At 39.5% G+C, this 26,018-nt stretch overlaps 1 protein-coding gene across 9 annotated transcripts; it reads left to right on the top strand.

Moving 5' to 3' along the window:
- The first annotated feature begins 1,865 nt into the window (after nt 1-1,865).
- Nucleotides 1,866-25,363, top strand: bcas1 (brain enriched myelin associated protein 1). 9 transcript variants are annotated; one of them, XM_061790548.1, is made up of 15 exons: nt 1,866-2,112; nt 2,221-2,268; nt 2,413-2,488; nt 4,436-4,743; nt 12,089-12,214; nt 12,943-12,996; nt 14,732-14,767; nt 15,145-15,366; nt 16,391-16,453; nt 16,566-16,607; nt 16,726-16,782; nt 18,213-18,251; nt 19,781-19,903; nt 23,562-23,780; nt 25,126-25,363. In XM_061790548.1, the coding sequence occupies exons 2-15, from the start codon at nt 2,230-2,232 to the stop codon at nt 25,195-25,197; spliced, it is 1,476 nt and encodes a 491-aa protein (XP_061646532.1). In that variant the 5' UTR covers nt 1,866-2,112; nt 2,221-2,229; the 3' UTR covers nt 25,198-25,363. The 9 variants fall into 9 exon arrangements, with proteins under 9 accessions (XP_061646532.1, XP_061646524.1, XP_061646506.1 ...); XM_061790540.1 differs by having other exon boundaries at nt 12,907-12,996; nt 16,566-16,601; nt 18,213-18,239; XM_061790522.1 differs by having other exon boundaries at nt 12,907-12,996; nt 16,566-16,601.
- The last annotated feature ends 655 nt before the right edge of the window (nt 25,364-26,018 follow it).

Raw genomic sequence — 26,018 nt, 5'->3', positions numbered from 1 at the left:
ACTTACGTATCAAATATAACAGTGCTCTGAAGTTGTTTCTCTCAACATACACGCAACCCCGTTACTTAAACCTTTTTCATCATCTAGAGAGAGAGAAAAAAGGAGCCACTTGATTCAACAAACTTGACATCTTCAAGTTAAGTGTTCATACCATTGGTAGACCTAATGTTAAGTCCTCTCTCCTATATATCATATTTGTTCAATAATGGAGTGTGTCACTCAAACCGAGGCAAACCCTGTTTCTCACAATATCTCCAAAAGACATCTTAATATCAGTCTTCCTTTTTTTATTATTACATACTATTATTACATACTGTGTTAGCATAGTAGCTAACACAGCTAGCATGAACTTGGGCAAAAACCTTAACGTTAGCATTGATTTTCAACCCTCTTACTTGCAACCCTGCCACTGTAATTCGAGTAATAGTACTGTAAAATTAAATCAGAATTTAAAAATGATTGAAATGTCTTTATTTTAAGTTAAGGATTTAGTCAGCAATATTTTTTTTAAATATATGGGTCGTTTTCATTTAAATGTGATCAATGACAGTAAATACGTACCCCACTGAATTTCATTTTGAAAATGTTATTAATAAGTAATTAAAATATATATGTATTTGAGGTATTTGCAGGCGATATCATTCGAAACGGAATATTTTTTTATGTAAAAAAAAATTGTTAAGCGATATTTTTCCAAATTGTCATGCCAAAATGTCTAAATAACGTGTCCCCAAAGAAATTTCATGATTTACAAAACATTTTCTCAAGGAGCTAATCACATTTTTGTGTATATAGGATTTTTTCTCCTATTGCTTAATATTCCTTCTTCATGTAAACCAACACCAATGCATCTTATTGTCTTAGTTCTTTTAAAAATGGTCCTTCTATTTCACTCGAGCTGTCTTTACCGTTAATGCCACTGGAGGGAGCCTCATTATGTTGTTGCAGTGTACCAGAGGGTGCATTTAAGAGACAGGTTGTGGCAGCCATTTTGCATTCAGAAAATAGCAGAAAGCAAAATAGATGGTGTTATTTCTGAGGTATGTATGAAATGAAGAAAGGGTCAGAACAGTTGCATGTCTTTATTGTTATTACAATTGTATAAAGACAAGTGTGTAATGGGTATAATGAGTAGTTAGGATCATTTATGCACTCGTATCTGCAGAGTTTGAAATGCAACACGTAAATTGTGCAACTCACGTGGTTGCTATGAAGCTGTTTATGTCGTTACCGTTTATGACTTTTTTTCCCCATACAAGTTTCAGAACTCTTATTGTTCAGATTACATATGCATTGGACTGCCAAAAATGAGTGTATTTATCTCTTTATTGTCTTTACTATTCTGGCCTTAAATCTTTAAATAATCAATAACTTCATGAAAATGCAGCCAAATTCAGCATGGGAGACATTTACACATAAAACCAAGGCGCTCAAGCTAAATTAGCAGAAACTTGTTTTTTTTTTACAAGTTTCTTTATCATTATCATCGAATTATATGAAAATAACCCATATGATTTTCAGGTGTCTGAGTATAAGTAACAGGGTTGCACCAAATATAGCAAAATATATGATATGACAAAGAAAAAGCCCACCATTAATGGTTGAGCTGGACTAATTACATGTTGGTTTATCACCTGTTATTCTAGAAAGATGTCAAAACATTTTTAAATAATGGTCCATTTTTCAAAAATGTTGTTACCTAAAATGTCAGCCAGAATTGGAATGACCTATTTATTTTTCACACTTGGTGAATGTAATAATATAGAAAAGGCTCCAAATGATCGTGCTCAAACTGGTAAACATCCTGTGTGGTATGGCGTGCCCTGTAAACATCCTCAATACACATCCCGTTGGTTTCATTACAGTGCTCTTGATGGTGATGAAGAGGGCTCACTGAGGGATCAGCTTGAACTAATCATGTGCCGTTGCCCATCTTTTGGGCTTTACTTGGGGAAGAAATCCTACTGATTACTTAAACAACAGTCCCACCCATCTGCAAGCACACATATAATGGCCTGTCAACAATAGTTGTAAGCACAGTTGGGCAGGAGCAGCGAGTCCACCCTTTCGAGAGAGGAGAATCTTACTTACTTGACTTGAAGTGCAGCTTGGGTAAGAAAGTTGATTAATATTACATATGATCAAATGCTAGGGTCTACCATTACAAATACTTATATACTGTACTATATTTCATTGACTTCAGTAACCCTGCATCTTTAGGTCTCAAGTATGGGTAATGAGCATTCCAAGAACAAAGATCCAAGTAAGGTAAATGACAGAAACAGTCAATTCCACTTGTAGACTAGACTAGACTCTTTTTTGTATTTAACTTTTTGTATTTAACTTTCACTAAATTTTTGTGTTGGCATATTTGTTTTTAGCTTTTCATTGTTCAGTACCATTTGTTCATAGCTCAATCAGTGTGATAAAAATGGAGGACTGAATGCCCTGACAGGAAACAACACATCCAATGGATTAGAGATTGATGGTGAGTTCTTGTTATTAAGCTTGCAGTTGAACCTCAAAGATCCGTATCACTGTTTTATTGGGATTTGGGAAACTATTTTTCCAATAGGAAATAATGGAAAATAGAAACTTCTATTAAATGGTCAAACTTTTATCATTAAACCTTAATTAAGTGTACAGTGGTTTAAGTAACAGTTTACTATTTTACTTGCCGTGTTAGTGTAAAAATAAGTTTAACACTAACATATTAAAACATTATTAAAGAAGGTTTAGTGCAAAGGTGACTATCACTCATATCTACTTTATTAAACATTCTTAAATGTCAAATGTGTGACATGAAACATTCTTAATAGTAAATAGAAGATGTGAGTCTTCTTACCTCATGGTAAATTCCTGTTACGTACTGTATATTCTTCTTCACAGTCTCCTTCACACCTCTTGTTGAGGCCGATTTTTTCTTTTTGATAAAAGTGTTGTAAAAAGCCTAAAAAAAGTCAAACGAAAATGCAAACCAAGATTTTTTTGATGTTGTGCATGACTTTAGAAACATTATTTTTCCCAAAACCTTTGACTGAATTTTGAATTGTCAAGGGTTTTTAACTTTAGAGGTTCTACTGTATTTGTAATGGTAATATGGGGGAAACTGTAGTTGCCGAGTTAGATTGTATATACTGTAAACAGATTTCTCTCCTTTTCTTACCCCTTAAAACATCAAAACACATTATACTGTATATTATTTAGTGGTAGACAAAATCAGCCGTCCATTTCCAGGATGAATTGGTCCTTTGGACGTTTTGATGCAGTGTAAACACACTGACTGTTTCTTGTGCCCTCTATTGTGAACTATAGGCGTAGTCTCTAAAACAGACTATTTAATCTGTCATGGTGCAGTGAGTGTCCCTGCAGAGAGAATCATCCTGTGAGATGATATTGACATACTGGTGATCAAACTAATCTCATGTTCTTGGGTAGACCAGCCCATGTTTACTTCATGTCGCACTATCCACGTTGATCCTTTCAAAGGAACAGTACAGTATTTGTTAAGTCATAATTGATTCAATAATCTGTAAAAATCAATTTTGGACAACCCTTTTAAAAATATATACTGCCACAGTTGTCTGTTTAAAAAAAAATCAGCCCAGTTTACAATCCACAACATTTGGAGAAAGATAAAAACAGAATGAGCCTGATTAACTAAAATTCCAAATAGCGAGTGCTAAATCGCATGTTCACTCCCAAAGATTGCACGCGCTGTTGGTGGTTGTGTTGTGGGTCATCAGCTAAGATTCCAATCATTTACTAAGATCCAAAATAATTGCGTGTTCAGTCACTCGAACTAAGATTGTATGCGCTGTTGGCAACAGGTGTAAAAGTGGTGGATGATACCATGTTTAAAAGAGGGATTTGCACTTTAGATGCTTTTCCTAAGAAATATATGGAACAGCCATGCAAATGCAAAATAACGTTTGAAGTAATGGAATTGGAAGTGTTAGTCCAAGAGGCAAACATCACAGAAAGTAAATCTATTGCTCTGATAATATTAATTACATTAAGGTGGTTGTTGGCTTCCCCAAAATCATTAGAGCGAAATAGATTTTTCTCTAACTTGGTAATATGTTTGTTTGCCTCTGCCAACAACTGTTAAAGTGTCATTTCTTCAAACTTACTTTGCGCTTGCGATGCACTCCCAAATTTTCCGTGGTGAACCATCAAAGCTACCGAAAGTGCAAAACCCCTCATTTAAGTAGGCTGATCTCCACTACTTTTAAACCTGTTGCCAATTGCGATACAGTCTTAGTAAATCAGATGCAACATACCCCCAACAACGCATGCAATCTGTTACATGCAATTTAGCACCCAGTGTTTGAGATCTTAGCAAATCAGGCCCTAAGGGTCTTGTGGGATGGATTATGGGTGTTGATCAGTCATGATTTAGATGTTTTCATTTACCATTCCTTCTTATTTTTAGTTAACAGTTTGACCCAAAACCAACAAAACGGCAAGGCTGCAGCATTAAATCCTGCCACAGAATCTGAATATGTGGTGGTGCAATCGGACAGTCAGGATGCTGAATCCGAAGATGTTCCCGAAAAGCTGGCTGCCACCCCCCAGAGAGAAGAAGCTGAGAAACATGAAGGAAAGGTGCAACTTTTCGACAAAATATTCAAAAAGAAAGGAGAAACAGATGCACCGGTTGACGCAGAGAGTATCACTGAAGAAGAGACCCATAAGAATATTGCAAGAGATGCAAATCTTCCTTGCACTGACACACTTTTGGTGAGTATTTTCACTTTTAGGGCTGGTGAAGGGGGTCTGGTTTATGGAGATTTGGGTTAGTCTTTAATGTGTTGGGATTAGTTTTGGGTTAGAGTTAAGGCCAGGTTTTAGGGTTCGTTTTGAACTGGGTTGAGAAAACACTTCTGAGGGAAAGTTTTGGGCCAGTGTTATAGGTCAGGTGATCCAGTTTCTTGTGAGTTCAGACAAGGGCTCCCATAAGTTTTTATTTTTTTACTTACAAATAAGAGACTTTAATTAGTCACTGGGTGGGGTTATTTAGAAAACCTCATTCCATGGACATTTATTGTCTTAAATGTACATACAGTAAATGTAAGTAAAACAGCCAACGTTTTACCTGGTATGAGTTTTCTTCATCAACAACATGCCCACAAAATGTAAATAGGTAAATAGCAGCTAAATCTATTTCCAGTTGTGCATGTACTAATGCCAAAGTACTACAATTAAGATGTGACAGTTGTATTAAGAGAGGGTGCCAAGTTAATGACAAAATAGTCATTTGAATGTCTTTAGATTTTGAATGTCTTTAGATTTTGAATGTCTTTAGATTTTATTTATTTTAATATTGCATATAGGAAAAGAAAACATGGTGGACGTCCTCACAATTCTGAGGAAGCCCGGCCTCGCCTGTGTGGAATTTGCATGTTTTCCCAGCCTTTTTGTGGGGTTTCTCTGGGTACTCCGGCTTTATCTCACATTTCAAAAACATGCATGCTAGGTTTATTGAAGACCTCTAAATTATCGATAGATGTGACCAGTTGTTTGTCTATATGAGCACTGTGATTTACTGGTGACCAAGTTGGACCCCACCTCTCACCCAAAGTCAGCTGGAAAAGGCAGCAGTTCACCCTGAACCTAATGAGGACGCGATATAGAAAAGGATGGACGTATATCCGAAAAGACTCATCATTTATGCTTTAGCTGTAATGTCTTCTCAAATCTGCCTCCAAAATCACATACATAAAGTGTATGTAAGTCTGTGGGACCATGTTTTTGAGGTTGCAATTTATGTGTCAATATACAGTATATATTCTGCTCATACTGTACACATGGTCACTGTCTGTCCCAGAATAAAACACCAAAGTGTGAATCTAAATATTAATCTTGATTTTCATGATAAAGGCATCCAGTTCAAGCAGAGAAGACACGGTCGCCACATCTGAACTCAAAGAGGACCCGGATTATCTGCATCGGCAAACTGAATCTTACACTCAGACAGACAGAATAATTGAAGCAGATATTTCGACACAAACAGGAGATGGCGTGGAGGGGCCATTCACCACCAAGGTCCTCGTGGAAGAGATGGTTGGAAAAGAATCTGACAAAGAACTAAGTGAATCTGATCTCATCATTGCAGAGGAGGCAGTTGAAGAGAGTATAAAAGAAGAATCATCCGACAACCAGGCAGCAGGGATCATCAATGGAGAAATCACTGTGGACGTCATTATTGAGGATATTATGTTCAGAGCCAAGAGGGTGGAGGTGACTGGTGAAGGTGAAATTCAAAATCCTGAAAAAAGGAGCTTTAATGACTCTCACGAAATGTATCCAGAAATCCCAGTACAATATAATCCATCAGAAAACGTCATGGGAATAGTTGAAGAGGTCAAAGTGTCTCGACTTCAGGATGGAGAAGGACGTTCAACAGATGAAACACTTCTAAATGAAACTGCTGAGCCTGAGATTGTTATGCATGGTGTCAGGGAAATAAATGACATACCATCAGTCTATGATGAGCCACTGATCACAATGATGGAAACAATATCAGAGGAGGAAGAACATTTAATTCTTCAGAGAACAAAGCCAGTTGATGAAAAAGGTGTCAATATTGATCAATGTGATGTGCTTGAAGATTTTTTGGAAAGGTACGCTGCTTGGCACAAAGAACTGTCAACCATTGATGAAGTTCCTGAAAATCATTTTGATGAATGTTCACCCGACGCAGAAGGTGGCACAGATGAACAGATTGATGGAGCATCTGAAACAAATGCAAAATCTGGCATTCCTACAGATGGTAACAAAGCTGCAAATGAGATAAAAGAGGAAACAGTTGCTGCCCTCTCTCAGTACCCTGAATTCAGGATTACCACACCTCTGGACCCCAGCAGTGCAGTCAGGTTTGTGTCCTGCTCGTCACAGCAAGAAAAAGTACCTGCTGATTCAGAACCACCCTTTGTGGAAACCATTATCCCAACTAATGATGAGATCACCTCTGGAGAATCCACCCAGAAGGAAATCGAGGCAGTTCTTGTAAGTGTTGTTGAAGATACACCTGTCCAAGAATCATTTTCCCAATGTGAAGTCACTGAAGCATCTGTGGAAGCTCTGGCATACCGCTCGGAACTACACATGAAAATCCCAGCAGTCCCAAAACAAACTGCAGAGGAGACCATCATCCCTACTAAAGATGACATGCACTTTGAGGAATCTACACTGAAGAAAACTGAAGTACTGCGAGTAAGTGTAGATGAAGATACATTTATTCAAGAATTGCATTCTGAATGCAATCTGACGAAAGCATTTGTGGAAGCTGTGTTCTGTTCCCAACTCGTCAATGAAATTTCGGCACCAACAAAGGAGGAGACCTTTATACCTGCTCAAGATTATGCTGAGAAATCTACACAAATAAAATCAGAGGTCCTAGAAAGTGAAAATATACCTATCCATGAATTATCTTGTGAAGCAGCTTTGGAAACTTTGGCAGAAGCCAAATGTTCCCAAACACTGAACCAAATATCAGCAATTTGTAAACCAATTGTAAAGGAGTCCATCACCCTTGCTCAAGATGAGATTCACTCTGAGGACTTAACTCAGATAAAAAATGAGGTAGTCCTGTGGAATGTGGAGGAAATAATGAAATATCAAGCACAATTAGCATCTGTAGATTCTTCAGTAGAAGATGAATGTTTCAAAACCCTCACTGAAATCCTAGACAACTGCGAGCCAATGGCAGAAGAGATTATCAATCCTGCCAAAGATGATAACCTCTTTGACGGAACATCTTCTGAAGGTGTAGTCTCTGAATCATCTGAACATGCTTTAGCTAGAGATAAAAGTTATGCAGAAAACCCCGCCATATCTGATGTGCCCAAAGAGGAAAATGAAAGTCCTCACGAGGATCAAGGAGTGACCATAATAGAGCCTTTTGATGAAAGTATGTTGGAGAACCTTAATGTTTGCAAAATCAGAGATGCAAAATGGTGTTATTTGCAAGCAGAACCATTACCAGAAGAGGCGCTGGATTCATATAGCTCGGTCCAAGAGAAACCAGTAGAAGAGAACAGTGTCCAAAATGAGGAAACCCTGGAACATGATGTTGAAGCGTGTCTGTCCTGGATTGATATGGAAATGTTACAAGTTCCTCTCTTTTCTGTTGGTCACTCAGAGGAGAATGTAAGCTCTCCTGAGAACCAACCCACAAACCTCAGGACAAATAGAGTCATAAAAGAAGCAATTTTTGAAGTAGACAAATGTGATGCTTGTTTAGCAGCTTCAAAATGCCTTAAGAGAGTCATTGAGGCTGTTGTCGGGGAAATATCAGAGGATGCAGCTGAAGCTGAACCTAGCCTTGGGACGTCAGAGGATAAAGCAACAGAGATGACCTCAGGGGCTGAATCAAGTGACGACACAACAGAAATTATGCCTACTGAAGGTAGGTCAGAACAAAAGCCAGAATACCAGGACCACATGAAAGCTTTACTTGAGAGGCTGGAGTCTTCATCTACATCTGTTGTTGAAGAATCACCCTACAGACTTGAAGGTTTGAACATATCTTCATCAGGTTACAAGATCACAGTTGTCATCCAATTAGATCCATTAGAAGAGTAACAGTCAAATACTAAAGCACATTTTTTTGCTATAATAATTTTGTTTGGCTCATCATGGTTTTTGTTTACACTTATACTAAATGTACATGGAAGTGAATGCCACTTTATTTTGACAATGTCAAGGCACCTGTATTGGTAAATATTGAATTCACATCGCAATGTAGTTGTGTTGAAAATCCAATTTAAAAAAAGTGATTTTGCAGGCTATATGATTATTGTTTGGAACTGTATGTGACCGCAGCTGTTAATTTTTAAACAGTGATGCATCACAGCAAGAAGGCTCCAATTGGTATACTGGTTGCAATTGCAGGTTTGACTCTTGAGCCAGAGTTTCTGTGTGGATTTCTTCCCGTGGAAGTGTTGTCTGTCGTCTACCTCCTCCCATAGTCAAAACAAAACTATAAAAATTTAAAACGTGTTCGGGTCAACGGCACGGTGGATGACTGGTTAGCACATCTGCCTCACAGTTCTGAGGACCGGGCTTCAAAGCCCAGCCTCGCCTGTGTGGAGTTTGCATGTTTTCCTCGTGCCCGCGTGGGTTTTCTCAGGGATCTCCGGTGTCCTCCCACATCCCAAAAACATGCATTGTAGGTTAATTGAAGACTCTAAATTGCCCGTAGGTGTGATTGTGAGTGCGACTGGTTGTTTGTGTATATGTGCCCTGCGATTGGCTGGCAAACAGTTCAGGGTGTACTATCTATCTCGCCCGAAGATAGCTGGGATGTGCTCCAGCACGCCCACGACAAGTTGATTAGTTTGAACATTAAATATATTGTCTTTGTAGTCTATTCAATTTAATATAGGTTGAACATGGTTTGCAAATTATTGTATTCTGTTTTTATGTTTAGCACAATGTCCCAACTTCATTGGAATTGGGGTTGTAAAAGGCAACACCTGAGCAACTACAAACACCTGTCACGTTCCAATACTTTTGCTCACTTGAAAAGTGGGTGGCTTCAAACAAAGAGTGCTCTGTCCTGAGTTGTTTAACACATCTAGATCTAAATACCATGAAATAAAAGCTGGAATTCTGAAATTTTGTCTCATATTAATTTTTTTATCTGAAGCCCAAATGTCTTCAGTATACAACAAAAACAAAGGAATTGACCATGCCGTTCCAGTACTTTTGGAGGGGACTGTATGTTTGGTTTTACAAAAATATTTAACTATATTCATAATTTATGCTGTAACAGTGGATGAAATAATAAAGCTTGCGGACATTTTCGCCAGTGATGATCATCGTGGCAGGTTCAGTTCCAATGAATGGGAGCAGATGACGAGCATAACCTCAAAATATTCCCCTCTCTCTCTTTTAATTTTCACCCACGACTCCTTTCAGCGCACATTCTCTATTAGTGGGCCAACAATCTTATCCAACGCTTCGTTAATTGTGCCTCACAATGCCAATAACGGGGATGGGTGTCCCTCTGGTTGCCGTGGCCACTCGTCACCAGCCGCGAGGGTCACGAGGCGGAGGGGCTGGCATGGGAAGTGGAACTGTGAATTTAAAAAATGAAATCAAAGGAACCAGCTGGGGTGACCTGTTGCGCTAGCCGTGGCCGCTTACAGCACACTTTTGCCGGACGCGAGTGCACCGACGACCCATTTAAGAGGACTAAGGTGGGAGGAGCATATCAATGTTCCGCAAATGAAGCGAATGCGCATTCGGTGTGTATATGTAACCCTGCGATCAAACTCATGCAAGGAATGCGAGTCTGAATATTGCATTGAAGGATGCAATGTCTCCATGAATGCTTGGCCGCCCCAGGCTTCTACACTAGCAGACGCCATAATATGGACCAATCAGAGCCCAGCTGTTGTCCATGTTTAAATCGGGGAAGATGAGCGATCCAATCTGAGCAAAGCTCATTTACATGTCGCATAGTAACAAGAAATCCTACCGACTTAAATGCCAGACAATAAAGCTCAACCAGAATAGCTTAAAAGGGACATTTGGGCATTGCCAAACAAAATTATCATGCAAACCTGATAGGACATCAAAGATGATCAAAATTAAATTTAAACGAGTAATGGAAGGAGACCTTTAAAGACATCACATATAGATCGTTTTTGATGACGTGATCAGTATTTGTTTGTAAGCCATGATGGACATCCAGATCGCGGTAGATAGGCTTGGAACAGAAAGATTACTAGACTGCCTCATATTCATTTTCATTTGTTAGGTTTTTCTGTATTACCCTAATCAGTTAGTAACAGTTATGGTGACAGAGTACTGCATTAGCTTCTAGGCGAGATAGTGGTTAGAAAGGAGAAAGTTAGTTTAATATAACTGCAACAATCTCCTGATATCCAATGTAAGATTTTATAACTCTGTTACTTAAGAGTACTGCACTAAAATGTAAAGATTTAAAATTAAGCTATACTGTGTACTGTACTGATGTACTGTATATACAGTAAGTAGACTAACATGTTTTCGAACGTTGCTGGGCATTAAAGCTTACTTTCAGCGAAGTGTTCAGAACAAACATGGATGCATGGCAAGGTATCTGGCCAGAGAAAGATCCGCTCTGCTGATTTGTGAAAGCCACAATGTCTTTTCCTTGACGAATGTTCAGTTTTCTCGCCCTGCTTTAAAATTTAAAAAAAGTAAGCGTTGTCCTTCCCACCTGTATAGCTGCAGCCAAACACCGCAAAGTAATTCACATTTTTATGAGGTTGGCTATACAGTGTATCTATTCGAACACACCAACGGAACAAAACAATACGTAAACCTCCAGTATGGCGGTCGCAGGCATGTCCAGAGTTGCGTGATGTCATGGGAAAACTTTTCTATAAATCTATTGCAGTTTCTAATGATGCACGCCATTTACTCAGACATCCTAGTTGTTCAGTGGAATGATATTGAACCCACAAATGAGTACGGTATTTTGTGTGCACGTTGTACCTATTTTATTTTCCACGTTGTTTGGGGCTATGAGGAATTGACTATGATGTTTATAGAATATGTAGGGTCCTAGAAAAAGAGTCATTCATCGGTAACAGAAAAATGTTACCAGAGGATTAAATTATTAGATTTTTGTTGTTGTTGTTCAGCATGTAAATTCAGTTCGTGGAAGACTTTAAATTGCCTTCAATGTTCATTAAATTAGGTTAAATCAAGACTAAATTATCTTTGATGTTTGCGAAAGTGACATTTTATTTTTTGTTTATTTTTATTGACAAATTACATTTTATTTTCATTTGACTCATCTAATTGAAATCAAGGTTAGCTACTTCAAAGATTATAACCATTGGGACACAGCAATGTATCTGGATTTTCTGACAATTCTTGAGGCATGACTGTCCAACATAGTTGAATATCAATGAGTAATGGGGGTGGGACATGCACGTTTATAAAAGAGTTATTGTTTACAGTGTGCAGAGTAGGCAGAGGCATGGTTGGAATTGTGCGCCCATCTCAATGCTGTGATTAAGACGCTGCTGCACTGCTCTGCTACTGCATAACCCTCAAAAGGCTAAGTCTGTGTGATGGTGCTTAGGAGACAGCTAACCAAAAGCCAGAGGCACTGACGGAACCAGAACAAACTGACAACGCTAACAGTCCACCCACAGAAGAGGAGACTAACCTAGAAGAGAGTCCAGTTATGAACTTCTTCAAAAATTTAGTAAGTGACACATTTTAAATGTAAATAAGAAATGATATGATATTTGGGTTGTTTTCTCTTCTATAACCAGACCAAATTAATTGAAAATGTTCATAAAACTTTGGTTCAATTTGATCTTTATCTCTCAGCTCGACCAAATAATCATTGTTTAAAGCCTTCCTGCTGCTAATATTATATTTTACAGTAAATCATAACAATTACCTTGTGAGTAGCAGCAAAGATATACATAATAAATTATGCTCTGACGTGCAACAGGCAACCATTGTGTTTCCTCTTCATCATGCGGTCGTTTGGAACGTGTGGCATTTTAAAGAGTTACAGTGCCCTTGCGCCATGCTTGGAACATGTGGAAATGTGGCGGCCCATTGTTGGAACCATCGTCTGAGCTCACAAGGGAGGCCTGTGCGGCTGGAAGTTCAGATTGGTAAAGATACACTAGAGCGAGAGCAGGCCTACGCCATCTCCAGAGCACAATGGTGGCCACTCTGTCAGCGCATGCACTGTGTGTAGACATGGCCACAAACAGCAGTGGACACTTATTGTATTCTAAAGGCCTATTCTTACTTATATGAACAGCCTACTTCCTTCTGTGCCTTAGGTTCAGTTTAAGCATTTCTAATAGCTCTGCAATCTTTAGTAATGTGATGCTTGGGCATCCTGTTATTCTATTTTGTGTTTTTATTTTTTGGCAGAATTTAACGGTGACTGTCCCTTCCCTTGTTCGGCAGATGTCATCCACTAAAACGTCCAAAAAGGAAACTCCTGAAGTCCCAAAGGATCAGGTGACCATTGACGCAGCAAAACTAGAAATGCATGGTCAAAGACGACCACAATAAATCCAACAGGACATCCCATCCTCCAGTTGTTTATGATACTGCATCGTCACTGTCAAAAGGAAATCTCCTCTGCCCAAATTTGGTCAATGTCATATTTTGTTTCACAAATCTATACTATTGGTTGTTCGACACGTGGGTCTGTTATTCTTACAAATTATTGACCTAAAGCTTTGAAAATGACTTGGTTTCTTTGACGATGCAATGTCAATGACTTAAAAAATATCCTGTTTTTTTTTTTATTTCCTGAAAGCTGATGATTTTGGAGATTCGAGGTTTCCGTTTGACGCTGGAAATATCTTGATGATATGATATCTAATGTCGCTGTCTAACGTCAACTTCGTTAGTCCATTTCCTCATGATTATTATTTTAATGTAGTTTTTTTTAACAGCTTCTGTAGTTCAAAGCATGTTCCTGCTACACTGCTTGTACTAACAACATGGGTGCGAACAGAGAGGAACTTGTTTTACAAAGCACAGTCAGAGTTGCTAACTTAACAACTTTTCTGACCCTTCTAGCTGCTTTTATTTATACAAAAACACACAACTTTAATTTCCACTAAGAAACAGACATGAGTGTAATCCTTAGACCATTGTTTTGTGTATGACCAGAGAAAGGCAATCACAGATCCAATCTCGGACATAGTGCCCATTAAAACATTGCAAAAGCAGTGATTTATTGACATGTTGAAAACTTGACTTGAGGTATGTGCTTCCAAGCTGTAAACATTTTGCCAACGTTGCCTTGCCTCACCTGTGCAACTGCAGACATATAAATTACCTGTAGACAAATGGACCAGCTGAGCCATGTTGTTTGATGGCTCATTTCATTTGTTTATTTTTATTTTTTTTTACATTCTATGGTAACATTTTAAATGTCAATATATTATAGGGGATTGCGTTCACATTTAAACAAAAGGGACATTTTTCTTGTTTCAAGGCCATATCGCCAGCCCAAAAATGAATGTAATGTTTTAAATAGATGATTAGCAATACAGTAAAAATACTTTCCACTGAACAGTCTGATTGATGCATGCAGGTAAAAAAAATCTGTTTGCCTTAAGAAGCTGTTCTTCTCTTTCCAAATATATCCTCGTTCAGACACTAACATTCTGAACAAGTCTGCTTCAACATGTCAAATCATTCAACATACTATATGCTGTATATGTACAGTACAGTGATGGCTGTGAAAAAATATCTTGTGGCGCTTAAGCCATCTAATAGGAGTGAGTTATTGTGTTTTACGAAATATTTTGCTCTAAAATGTGAGAGATGCAGTTGTCATCAGACAGTCACTATGTAACATACAACTTACTCAACAAAACAATCAGGTTCCAATAATTGAGATCACATTAAAATAACATTGAAACACAACACGACAAATAACTAAAGAAAGAGAAAACATGTTTTACTGTTACAACCAAAAAAAAATGTCATTTTTTAGAATGACATTTCATTGTTTTTCGGATTAAAAAACTGAAAACTTGCTTTTCATAGGACAGCGACAATAAAATGGAAAAATGGGTTGTACTGATGATACTGTTTATCTAATTCAACAACTCGTTCAAACTTTGGTTTAGGCAGACAAGCCTTCTTTTTGTTGCCACTGAACGGGACTTTCTTATGACTACTCACATTTTTCGCTGATCTATTCTAAACTGCTGCCTCTTTTGTTGTCAAACAGCGGCAGAGGGAGAACCAGTCCGCGCCAACCACCACTGTAAGCACATTGTCTGTTTCCTTATAAAGCCAAAGCGTTACTTTCTGTGTTTGTTTTTGGTTAACCTACTGAAAATTTCTCGTGTTTCAAGCTTAGTGATAGTCAAGAAATCTTGGTTTTTAGTACTGTTACAGCCATTACTTTGCAATGGCCCCTTTATTGCAGCACGATAGAAAAGTAGTTAGTGGGTCTGGGTCCTCCTCCCACATCTTAAAGAAAAAAAACCAAAAACAAACAAAATACAGCATCTCGCCCAAAGTCAGCTGAGATAGCCTCCAACTCACCCGTGATGCTAATGAGGGCATGTGCTATAGAAAATGGAGCAGTGGTCAGTTTACCTTGCAGATAAGCATTCTAATTCTGTTTTCACTCCCAAGGTTGTACAAGTGTCTGATCCTCCTGCAGCCTCCAAGGGAATGGTGATCCCACCACCTCCTCCTCCTCCAGAGCTTCCAAAACTGGAAGTCAAAGCAGAGCCAAGTGGCAAACCAGCCAAACCCACCACCTCAAAAGAAAAAACAAAAGCTGCGCCAAAGAGTGTGGAATCTTCGAAAGGGAAGTCAACCAAAGATGTTCTGAGCAAATTCTTCCGTCCAAAGGTAAATAAACACAACACCAAATTCGGTTCATTACAGCGGAACCCCGCTATAGGCGAGGAATAGGGACTGGTCTGGACCCCGAATAGCGAAAATCTGTGGATAATTCACGCCCATTATAATTGCAATGAAAATGGTGTGTGTTGAGCTTTTTTTGTTGTTCTTGAATAAGTGGGGATAAACTTCCAGAGTTTTCAGGGTTGGTTCCCCCCTCACCCTCCAAAAAAAAAAGAAATAAAATGGAATTAAATTGAAAAAATCTGCAAATAGGTGAATCCACGGGTACCAAATCGGGAGTATGCGGGGGTCCACTTTATTACTATTACAGAATACGTAATATACATGGAGTAAATTGTATTTGTTTTACGAAGAACCACCAACCTATAAAAATATGCCATCAACTTGTTGACGTACGCCTATAGAAACCAAGCCTAGGAAGTGATCCACTTATCATCATTCAAGCGCAGTATTCAAGACTGTTACAGCCATTACTGCTAAAAGTAAGATAAAAAAGGTAGCCTAAGAGCGTCATTTGGACTGTGTGTTTAGTGCTTGTACTTGAAAGTGAACAAAAGTTCATGTGCATTGTCAAGATAATCCTTCACTAGTCTCATCGCTTAGATTTTGAAATTATTTATCTTGGTCCCATTTTTTTGTATCACAATACCATGTCATTGAAATGGGGGGAGGGGGGGGTACAGACTTTTTATATACATTGTATGTTTCGTGGAATTCTTCTCTAAAGATGCATTTTCATTCATTTTGACTAAATATATTTTAAAGACAATATTAATTATGTTATTGTGTGATTTAGTGAGAGGCTGCAGAAGTTCAACTGGAGATAATGTTATTTTTATTGTGTTGTTTTGGCATTGATGTCTTTTAATTTATTACAGTAAATGTCATGCATGTAACGCATGGATTTGCATGCAATGATGGCAGACAATTGAGGTTTGCCATTATCAATGTTAATGCTTTATAGTTACTTACTGTATCTCTCGATAAGAACTGTTTCAATGTACTGCAGACTAACAAGGAGACACAACTGCAAGCAATAGAAGCTGAAGTCTATCCAATTGTAGAAAAAGAGGTAAACTATCCAGCTGCATTCAGGAAGCATCTAAATCTATTTGAAGATGTTCATGCTGCGCCCCAACTACGTATTTTCAACAACAACAACAACAAAACAATTTACCCTGCAGGACACTCCAGTGGATGTGCCAGAAGCAGTTGTAGAGGTGAAGGTAATTCACTTAAATATTAGTTATTATTATTAGTAGTAGTAAATATTTGATTTGTGTTATTTATGAGAAGTAATCCTCATAAGCTATTTAAATGTTTTCATTTGTATTTGCTAATGAGGCCGAAGAACCTCAGCAGACACCAGAGGAGGCAACACAGATGGTTGTAGACGAGAAGGTAAAGCAGCACAAAAGTGAAAACATACCGTAAATCCTTTCTTTCTTTGGTAGCAGCTGACATGACGTTTAATACACAGGAACCTCTAAAGTGGAACGTCGCGTAGGTCCTACCTTCGGAATTTGGTCCAAATTTTCTGAAAACATTAGCCTCTAAAGTTGCATAAAATTTCTGTATGCAAACTCAAATTGCTATCATGTAAGAGATTATACAAAACATCAGTGTATACCTCCCAAGACCTAATTTCAGCAAGCATCAAACTACTTATTCTTGTGCCTCGTGGAATTTGATAGGTTTACAGTAGTGAAATATGTGTCCTCACACTATCAAAGTTAAAGGGGACATTTAATGGAAATTTTACTTTTTTATTGCTTAAGTGCTTGTATGTGTTGATAGACTGCGACCTGACTTTCAACAGTCATATCAAATCGATCACTAAAACAACCTTTTACCAGCTGAAGAACATATCCAGAGCGAAGGCCAAGCAGACCAGGAGACGCGTATCCATGCTTTTATTTGAAGTAGGCTTGACTATTGTAATGGTCTTCTGACTGGACTCCCCCAGAAGAGCATTAAACAGCTGCAGCTCATTCAGAATGCTGCAGCTTGGGTTCTGACCAGAACAAAGAGGTCAGAACATATTACTCCAATTCTGAAGTTTCTACACTGGCTCCTAGTCAGCTTTAGACTTCGAAGTTCTGCTACTGGGCAATAAATCACTAAATGGTTTAGGTCCTAAATAATTTAAAGACATGCTAATGGGATATAAGCCCAGTAGGGCTCTGAGATCTGCTGACTCAGATCAAATAACGAAACACAGAGTCCAAAGCAAACATGGTGAAGCAGCTTTTAGCAGCTATGCTGCACGCACAAAAAGAGACGCTAAAGGGGTTTGAATACTCACTAAATGCTGTATAGTGACAGAGTCGCTCAGTTGACAACACTGTGGACCTCACTTGCCCTTAGGACTCGGTGCTTGAGCACGAGACAGTTCCGTCGCGTCAAAAGCGACTGACTTCAGCGAAAATGACACCATGGAACTGTTTTAAATAGCAAAAAAAATATATTAAAAAATGACATCTTGTTTTTTTTGGCGCTTTACTTTTAATAGTGGTCAGCATATTTTTTACACTTATATGACAGTTTAAAATGTTAATATACAGAAAAAAAATTAATAAAGATTTTATGATGGCAACAGTATGACCGGATAATTAATTATTTCTGTCAGGGAAAAATTGTTCTCGAATGCGAACATTCAACCTGCTTCCCAGAACGGATTGGGTTTTCTCTTAAGGTTGCACAGTAATACACTGGCACAAATTATTTGGAGTCAACCTAAAACTACAAAGATAATACTGGTGTTTAAATGTTGTTAGTCTATTTTAGGGTTAGCATCTTTGATGGAAAAAAAATCTTTTTCCTTTCTGCAGTTCACTGTAGAGGGACCGCAACCAGAGGTAGGAAACAAGGTAACATATATATATATATATATATATATATATATATAACTGTGTTATTTTGACGAGGTGGCTCTACCTGCTCTTTAATCAAGACAATCTTTAAGGGATTTCAGATAGTTTTACATTTTAATTCTCGCGGGACTTGGTTACATCTTACATCAGTTCATGATCCTACAGCTTTACCTTCTTTACCTCCTCTTTGACTTGCAGGTGTCCACTCTAGACATTCCTTTAACGCAGGGGTGTTCAAACTACGGCCAAGAGGGCATTGTTAGCGGCCTGTGGGATATACTAAAAGTAACATTTGACATGACCCGCGGTCAAGGATTGTACTTCTTACAGGGCGACACCTCTGACAACTTCTCCGACTACCACTTATAATTAGGAATTAGAATGAATTGTTTTTTAAGAGCTTTATTAGCTATGCAAAGAAACTATTCACAACTAAAATATTACAAATACTATTTCTATTCATAAAGCCTCGATAAATATAGATAATTTTGTTTCAGAAACAAATTGCAAGATTTGCAAATTGCTCCAGTTTCTGCTCCGTGTCAAGGTCTGATTTGTGTACATATCATAATTATAATCCTCAATAATTGTTTTAAAAATTGGCAGCGTACGACGGATTGCTCTTGCTTTGGTACTGAAAGTGGAGATGTGTTTCGGCTGCTGCTCAATGCAGTGGTGGATCTATTCTTGTGGGAAAGGTAAAGGTCTGCGGGCCAAACCATAATCCTGAAAAATCCCAAAGTACAGTATTTGCCTTATCACCTTTAATAGAAAACTTTGACGTGGCAGTTTCTTCAAAATAACTATAATATATAATCAATATATTATTGCTTGATGGATTGATTTTTTTAGCATGTTTAAAAATTAAAGATGAAGAATTTCAAAGTAACAAGTTCAAATCCAGGCTCTGCCCTATCTGGGTGGAATTTGCTTTCGTAGGGTTTTTCCGGGTAGTCCCGGATTCCAAAAACTTGCATGTTAGGGTAAAAAGACTATAACCTAAACCCCATGTACAGTACGTAATTGGCTGGCGATCAAGCCAGGGTTGTACAATCCCGCTCAACCTAAGTCAGCTGGAATAGGCTCCAGCACAAATGAGGATAAGCAGTATAGAATATGGATGGATACAATTATTTAACCGATTTGCACAAAATCTTGTTGAGTCATGAGGCACAGACTAAGGCAGATCACATTCCAGTTTGGTGGGGCTCCACATACACTAATCAGGAATTTGTTCCCATTTTTGTTAAAATTGCGGGGTTACATTTTCTTTCCCTTCTTGGTGAATAATGCACGAGTTCTATGCATGTTGCATGAGTTAACTGACAATTCTAGTTAGACTATTATCAAGACAATCTTCAGCAGAGAGGGATCAGGGTCTGCTTTTTTTCTATTCTTACTGGGATTTGCTTCTGGTCGTCTTTTAACATCATCCTTCACTCTTAGGTGTCCACTTGGACTTCCTTGTCATCATCCTCATAAAATAGCTGGTGATATTTATGATTCTTCTTTGTCTTTCACAAAAGAAGGTGGATCCTTGTAAAGGTGGGACTCTCGAGGCCCCTGCCAAGCCAGAACCGCCAGCTCTGGTTCACGAGGAGAAGAAAACACCATCAAAATCACCCTTCTTCTCTTTGTTCAAGCCTAAAGTAAGAACATTGATAGAGCCTCTGTTCATTTTCCATGTCACCTTTTTTTTGTTTAAGATGGAGACTTTCCCAGTTCAGGGTGTAATATGGGGTACACCCTGGACTCAGCACCTGTCGATAATGCAAATTATTGTCCTTGGCATTTTTATTGTGGTGAAAACGTGCGATACATGTTATTCAAGCACTCAACAAACACAATTTGTGAAGTCCAGCAATGTCATGAGTTTCAGGTCACTTCCATATTTGCTATCTTTGCATTTCACGTCACAATCAATCACGTCAGTGGCTCGGCCCGCTTCAGTATTAACTATACACATAAGGATTTGCAAACGGAAATAATGAACAAGTTTAACCCGAATGTTTTCTGAGCAGATTGGGGAGGATGAGCCAGTCTTAACACACCACACAACACAGGTTCACTCTCACGCTCAGGATAATCTTTCAGAGACATTGGACAATCTTGAGTTTGCTGACTTTGATCAAAGGGGGATCTCAGGATGAAATTAGGTGGGATTATTGGTATGTGTATATCCGGCTTTGTACTGTATGTTTTTTTTTAGTGCAGTGATTCCCAACCACTGTGCCATGGCACGTTAGTGTGTCGTGAGCGATGGTCAGGTGTGCCACAGGAAATTATTCATTTGGTCAGAGAATTATATCTATTTATTACAAATAGTGGATCTTTGTTCATCTACCTACGCCACCGACGTACAGGCAGAACAATTAAATGCTTTACCACTAGACAAGTAGTTCTCAAACTTTTTACACCAAGTACCACCTCAAAAAATACTTGGCTCTCCAAGAACCACCAAAATAACTAAAATTAAACTACAGTAACTAGTAGGCCAAAGTTTTCTCAACTCAGCAAAAACGAGCCAGTAGTAAAGGATCTTATATTATATATTGTATTTAATATTTTTTTATATTTATATTTTTGTAAGCCACTTTATCATTATGCACATTCTGAACGTTAATAGTGTGCTTTTATTTGTGTATACATACACACACACATGCACATTATCAGGTTGCGGGGGCAGGGGCTTAAGCAAGGAAGCCCATACTGCCTACTCCCCAGCCACTTCATCCAGCTGTTCCGGGGGAATCACAAGGCGTTCCCAGGCCGGCCGAGAAACATAGTCTCTCCAGCATGTCCTGGGTCGTCCCTGTGGCCTCCTCCCAGTGGGACGTGCACCTCACCAGGGAGGCTTCCAGGGGGAATCCTAATCAGATGCCCGAGCCACCTCATCTAGCTCCTCTCGGAACAGAAGAGCAGGGACTCGCCCCACCCGGATGACTGAGCTTCTCACTCTATCTCTAAGGAAAGAAAGGAAACTCATTTTGGCTGCTTGTACACGCGATCTTGTTCTTTCGGTCCTGACCCACAGTCCGTGACCGTAGGAAAGGGTAGAAACATAGCTCGATCGGTAAATTGAGAGCTAGGCCGTTCAACCCAGCACCCCTGTATAGACCTTACCAGGAAGGCTGAGGAGTGTGATCCCGCTATAGTTGGAACACACCCTCCGGACCACCACCCCGGTCTGCCAATCAAGAGGCACTGTCCCCGATGTCCATGCGATGTTGCAGAGGCGTGTCAACCTCTACAACATCCAGAGTCTTTAGGAACTCTGGGCTGATTTCTTAAAGTCTCTGCGCCAATTGCACAATGGTCACTGCACCAGACTATTGTTCTATTAGTCTTTTCAAACTAATCTAAATTGCCAGAGGAGTCTGCATCATTTGCACAATTGTCAAAAAAAAAAAAAGGTATCGGCATTACCACATTACTGATAACCTTTTGTCGGTCAGTGACTATGTTTTTATGTTTTATGTCTCAAAAGTATTCACTGTGTCTGTTGTCGTACTAGAGCGGCTCCAACTACCGGAGACAAATTCCTTGTGTTTTTGACATACTTGGCAAATAAAGATGATTCTGATTCTAATCTCATATACCCCTGGAGCCCTGTCACTGAGGAGCTTTTTAACGACCTCAGTGACCTCAACCCCAGAGATAAGAGAGCCCACCGCAGAGTCTCCAGACTCTGCTTCTTCATAGGAAGGCATGTTGGTAGAATAGAGGAGGTCTTCTAAGTATTCTGCCCACCGACTCACAACGTCCCTAGTTGAGGTCAGCAGATAATACAATAATACACAATACACAGTGTTGATGGTGCACTGCTTCCCCCTCCTGAGATGGTGGACCAGAATTTCCTCAAACCCGTCCGGAAGTCGTTCTTCGTGGCCTCACTGAACTCCTCCCACGGTCGTGTTTTCATCAAAGCTGCATTCTGCTTGTCTTAGACAGCACCCATCAGCTGCCTCCTGAGTCTCAGAAGCCAAAAAGGCCCGAGACGACTCCTTCTTCAGCTTGGCGGCATTCCTTACTGCTTGTGTTCACCAACTGGTTCAGGGATTGCCGCCACGACAGGCACCGACCACCTTACAGCCACAGCGCCGGTCAGCTGCTTGCACAGAAGTCCAATAACAGAACGCCGGTCGGGTTCTTGTCGGGGGGGCATTCCTCCCAATTACGCCCTTCCAGGTCTCACTGTCATTTCCAGCGTGAGCGTTGAAATCCTCACATCGCACCCGACCCCTTTGGCCCCTCCCACAGGTGGTGAGTCCCAGGGAAGGGGGACCCACACTACCTTTTCAGGGTGTGTGTGTGTTAATCAATTATCGTCACTAGTATTGTACATGAGAGTTACACAAAATGTGTACTTCAATGTTGAAAAGAAAACTGATTACAAGATTCCGTACAAATGTATTGTACTGTACTTAAATACAACTGAACTGTATTTGGAAAATGAACAGGCCGTATGCATAGCTACAACCTTTATTGTGATACAATATGTTTGGTTGTATTTCATATTTTAAATATAAATTGTATTTGTACCTGTTTCAGTAATTATTTCGCATACAACTAGAGAGGCGGCACGGTGGACGACTGGTTTGAGCGTCTGCCTCACAGTTCTGTGGACCGGGGTTCAATCCCCGGCCCCGCCTGTGTGGAGTTTGCATGTTCTCCCCGTGCCTGCGTGGGTTTTCTCCAGGCACTCCGGTTTCCTCCCACATCCCCAAAACATGCATGGTAGGTTAATTGAAGACTCTAAATTGCCCGTAGGTGTGAATGTGAGTGCGAATGGTTGTTTGTTTGTATGTGCCCTGCGATTGGCTGGCAACCAGTTCAGGGTGTACCCCGCCTCCTGCCCGATGATAGCTGGGATGGGCTCCAGTACTCCCGCGACCCGAGTGAGGATAAGTGGCTCAGAAAATGGATGGATGGATGGATACCACTAGAGAGTGCCAGCATACCACTAGGATACTGATACAACACTTTGAGAATCACTGCACTGGATTACAGAAGGTACATAATTAACCTGTGTAGGCCTTTCCACCTTTTAAGATAATTTTGTTTGGTAATGTGTCATAAGATTTTTCTGATGTAAAATATTTGGTTTGGCTCAGTAGACTAAAGAAATACTGTTTTAGTGAACAATGAGATAATGTATAGTTTTTACATACGTGTGTGTACTGTGGGAGGAAACAAAATAAGCACAGGGAGATCATGCTGACAGAATGGCTTTAGTTGACGAACACAACAAAATAGTTTAGTACTCATCTTTCTCTTGGTGTGCTGATTGTGCTCTACTGCTTTCAGGCTAGTGACCCCAAGAAGGCAAGCCCTGCCCCTGCCAAAGCAGCAGACGCACTTCCCACAGTAAAGGTCAAAGAGGAATCCAAAGCAGCGGTCAAGTCTTGCGAGGTGATCATAGACGACAAAGTGGCCTCGGTGGCCCCCAAAGCTGTCGACAGTGCTGCCAATGCGGCCCGGAAGTCAGAGAAGAGGAACTCCATCCAGCTCTTCTTGAAACATCTGGTAAAATACACCACCAATATTTAGCTATAGCTCCCACACCATCGCTATTTATTTACAGCTCCCGGGAGTTTATTTTGAAAGGCCCTGACATGTTGCAATATGCTGTGGCATTGTCTCCACTAGATGGTAGCAGCAGCTCACCAGATAACTAAGCTCAACTTTTAAAACTGATCAGTTATATCCAAAGGGGACATTGTTTTCATCAGAGTAGGTTTGCTTCTTCATTTTTTTGTGTGCAACTCGTCTACCTACTGAATCTGGTTCTTATTATATTTATTTTAATGTAGATTGTATTAATCCAATGTTGGTAAGACTAAATTGCCCAGAGGTGTGAATGTGAGTGCGAATTGTTGTTTGTTTATATATGCCCTGCGTTTGGCTGGCGACCAGTTCAGGGTGTACCCCGCCTCTCGCCCGAAGATAGCTGGAATAGGCTCCAGCACGCCCGTGACCCTAGTGCGGATAAGCGGTATAGAAAATGGATGGATGGATGTGAAAACCGCTATACAGTTTATAATTGGACAACACATTAAAAACTAATCTGAGCTCATCAACTATCAGATTTGAATGACGTGCATGTGTATGCTGGGTGACAAGCAAATATCAAACCAATTTGGATCTGGACTAGATGGCAAATCCACCGTGTTCACGGCATGCTTGTCTCACTCTCATCACACCAAGTTGCAATCTGTTTTGCCCAGTTTATTTTATTTCATACATCTCTGAGGGGAAATCCATATTACACTGTTGTATATTTTAGGCATGGCAAAATTTTAAGAACTAATAATACAATATTATTAGTAGTAGAATTAGTAATGATAATAATTTGACAGTGTCAGAATTTCTGAGTCCATTGGGCATCTTGACTCCATGTACCCTTTGCTTCCCCAATTTGTTACATGATTAACTATATTATATATATTATAGCGTATTTGTCTGTCAACTATGAAGTCTGAGATTCCAGACTGAAGTATTGTTTTTTTCCCTTCTCAGACAGACATTTACAATCTATATGCATGTAAATGGACAGAGTGATGCACACTGCAACAAATAAAATGTGGAAGAGTTGTTTTGTCTCACATACTAAATATTGGACAGGTTGAAGAGACCCAAGGATAAGCAGGTTGCAAATATTTGACTCTCTCTAGGTGTTGGTGATCAACACTGTGCCAGTGCGTAGAGATGACATTGTCAAAATGATCCCTATTCACATGAACCTACAAAAACGAAAACACCGCAATACGGATGCAAGGCCTGCTAGGCCAGTAGTTGGCAATGTCACATAGTAAGGAAACACTACAAACATCGAGAGAATTCTGATCCTTGTTCTAATATTCTTCTGCAGGGCCAGAAACGTCACTCGACAGACGCCGGGGTCCAGACCGAGCCAGTGACCGTGGCTCCAGCAGCCAAATGAAATCAGAATCAACACTGAAGTTCTGCTGTATATACTCCCCTCTGTCTTTATTTTTCTCTTTGGCTCATGCCTCCATTTTGCAGAACCATCATATTAATAATTGCTTGTTTTTGTCCATTTAGCAGGTTAAAGGTTAATACAACTTGGGGGGGGGGGGGGGGGGGGGGGGGAACGAAAGTGACTATGAACAGAGTGCAGGTAGTTGAAGAGATAGAGATTTTAAAATCTTCTGCTTAGTGACAATGTGGAGGTCGACGTTTGGTCAAATTACGGAGTTAACACATGAAATGGAATTACATTAGCTTTATTTGCACTAACAAAAACCTTTTACAGGATCCACTAGCACACTTTGCTTCTTGTTGGTTGGTGGCAAACCTTCCTTTGTTGTTATTGTGTCAACGTAAATTTGTATGCGCTTGACAAACTAGACTGCACTTAAAGATGATATGTTATGTTTATGTAAGCTGTTCATAGATATTGACACCATATATTGGACCCTTGAAATAAATCACAATCGTTACTATGTCTGGAAATAATTGTAAGCTTAAAAAATAACAAATTCACGTGGGAATGAAATACAAATTGCAACTGATCCCATACTCAATGTGCTGTTGCTTCTTTGTGAACTTTCAATTAATGACTGTCTTGTGGCATTTTCTTGTGCAAGTAATGGTGTGCTTTTGTCTGCTTGACTCGTAACTTCCTGAGGACAATAAACAACTTTGTCGTTTCTTGCTGATTGTGAAATGTTATAACTTCAAAACAGAGCAGCCGCTTTTTAAAACAACTGCAATGAGTCATTGGGTTTGGTCGATGTTAAG

The sequence above is a fragment of the Phyllopteryx taeniolatus genome, chromosome 1 (genome assembly GCF_024500385.1).
Source record: "Phyllopteryx taeniolatus isolate TA_2022b chromosome 1, UOR_Ptae_1.2, whole genome shotgun sequence".
NCBI classification, from domain to species: domain Eukaryota; kingdom Metazoa; phylum Chordata; class Actinopteri; order Syngnathiformes; family Syngnathidae; genus Phyllopteryx; species Phyllopteryx taeniolatus.
The sequence above is the reverse complement of the archived record's forward strand: the minus strand, read 5'-3'. Positions and strand labels throughout refer to the sequence as shown.

Excerpts from the sequence above, each read along its gene's own strand:
- bcas1 (XM_061790505.1), top strand. The coding sequence starts at position 2,230 with ATGGGTAATGAGCATTCCAAGAACAAAGATCCAAGTAAG. Across the intron at positions 2,269-2,412 it reads AGAACAAAGATCCAAGTAAG|CTCAATCAGTGTGATAAAAA; the intron begins GTAAATGACAGA and ends ATTTGTTCATAG. Across the intron at positions 14,768-15,144 it reads AGTCCGCGCCAACCACCACT|GTTGTACAAGTGTCTGATCC; the intron begins GTAAGCACATTG and ends TTCACTCCCAAG.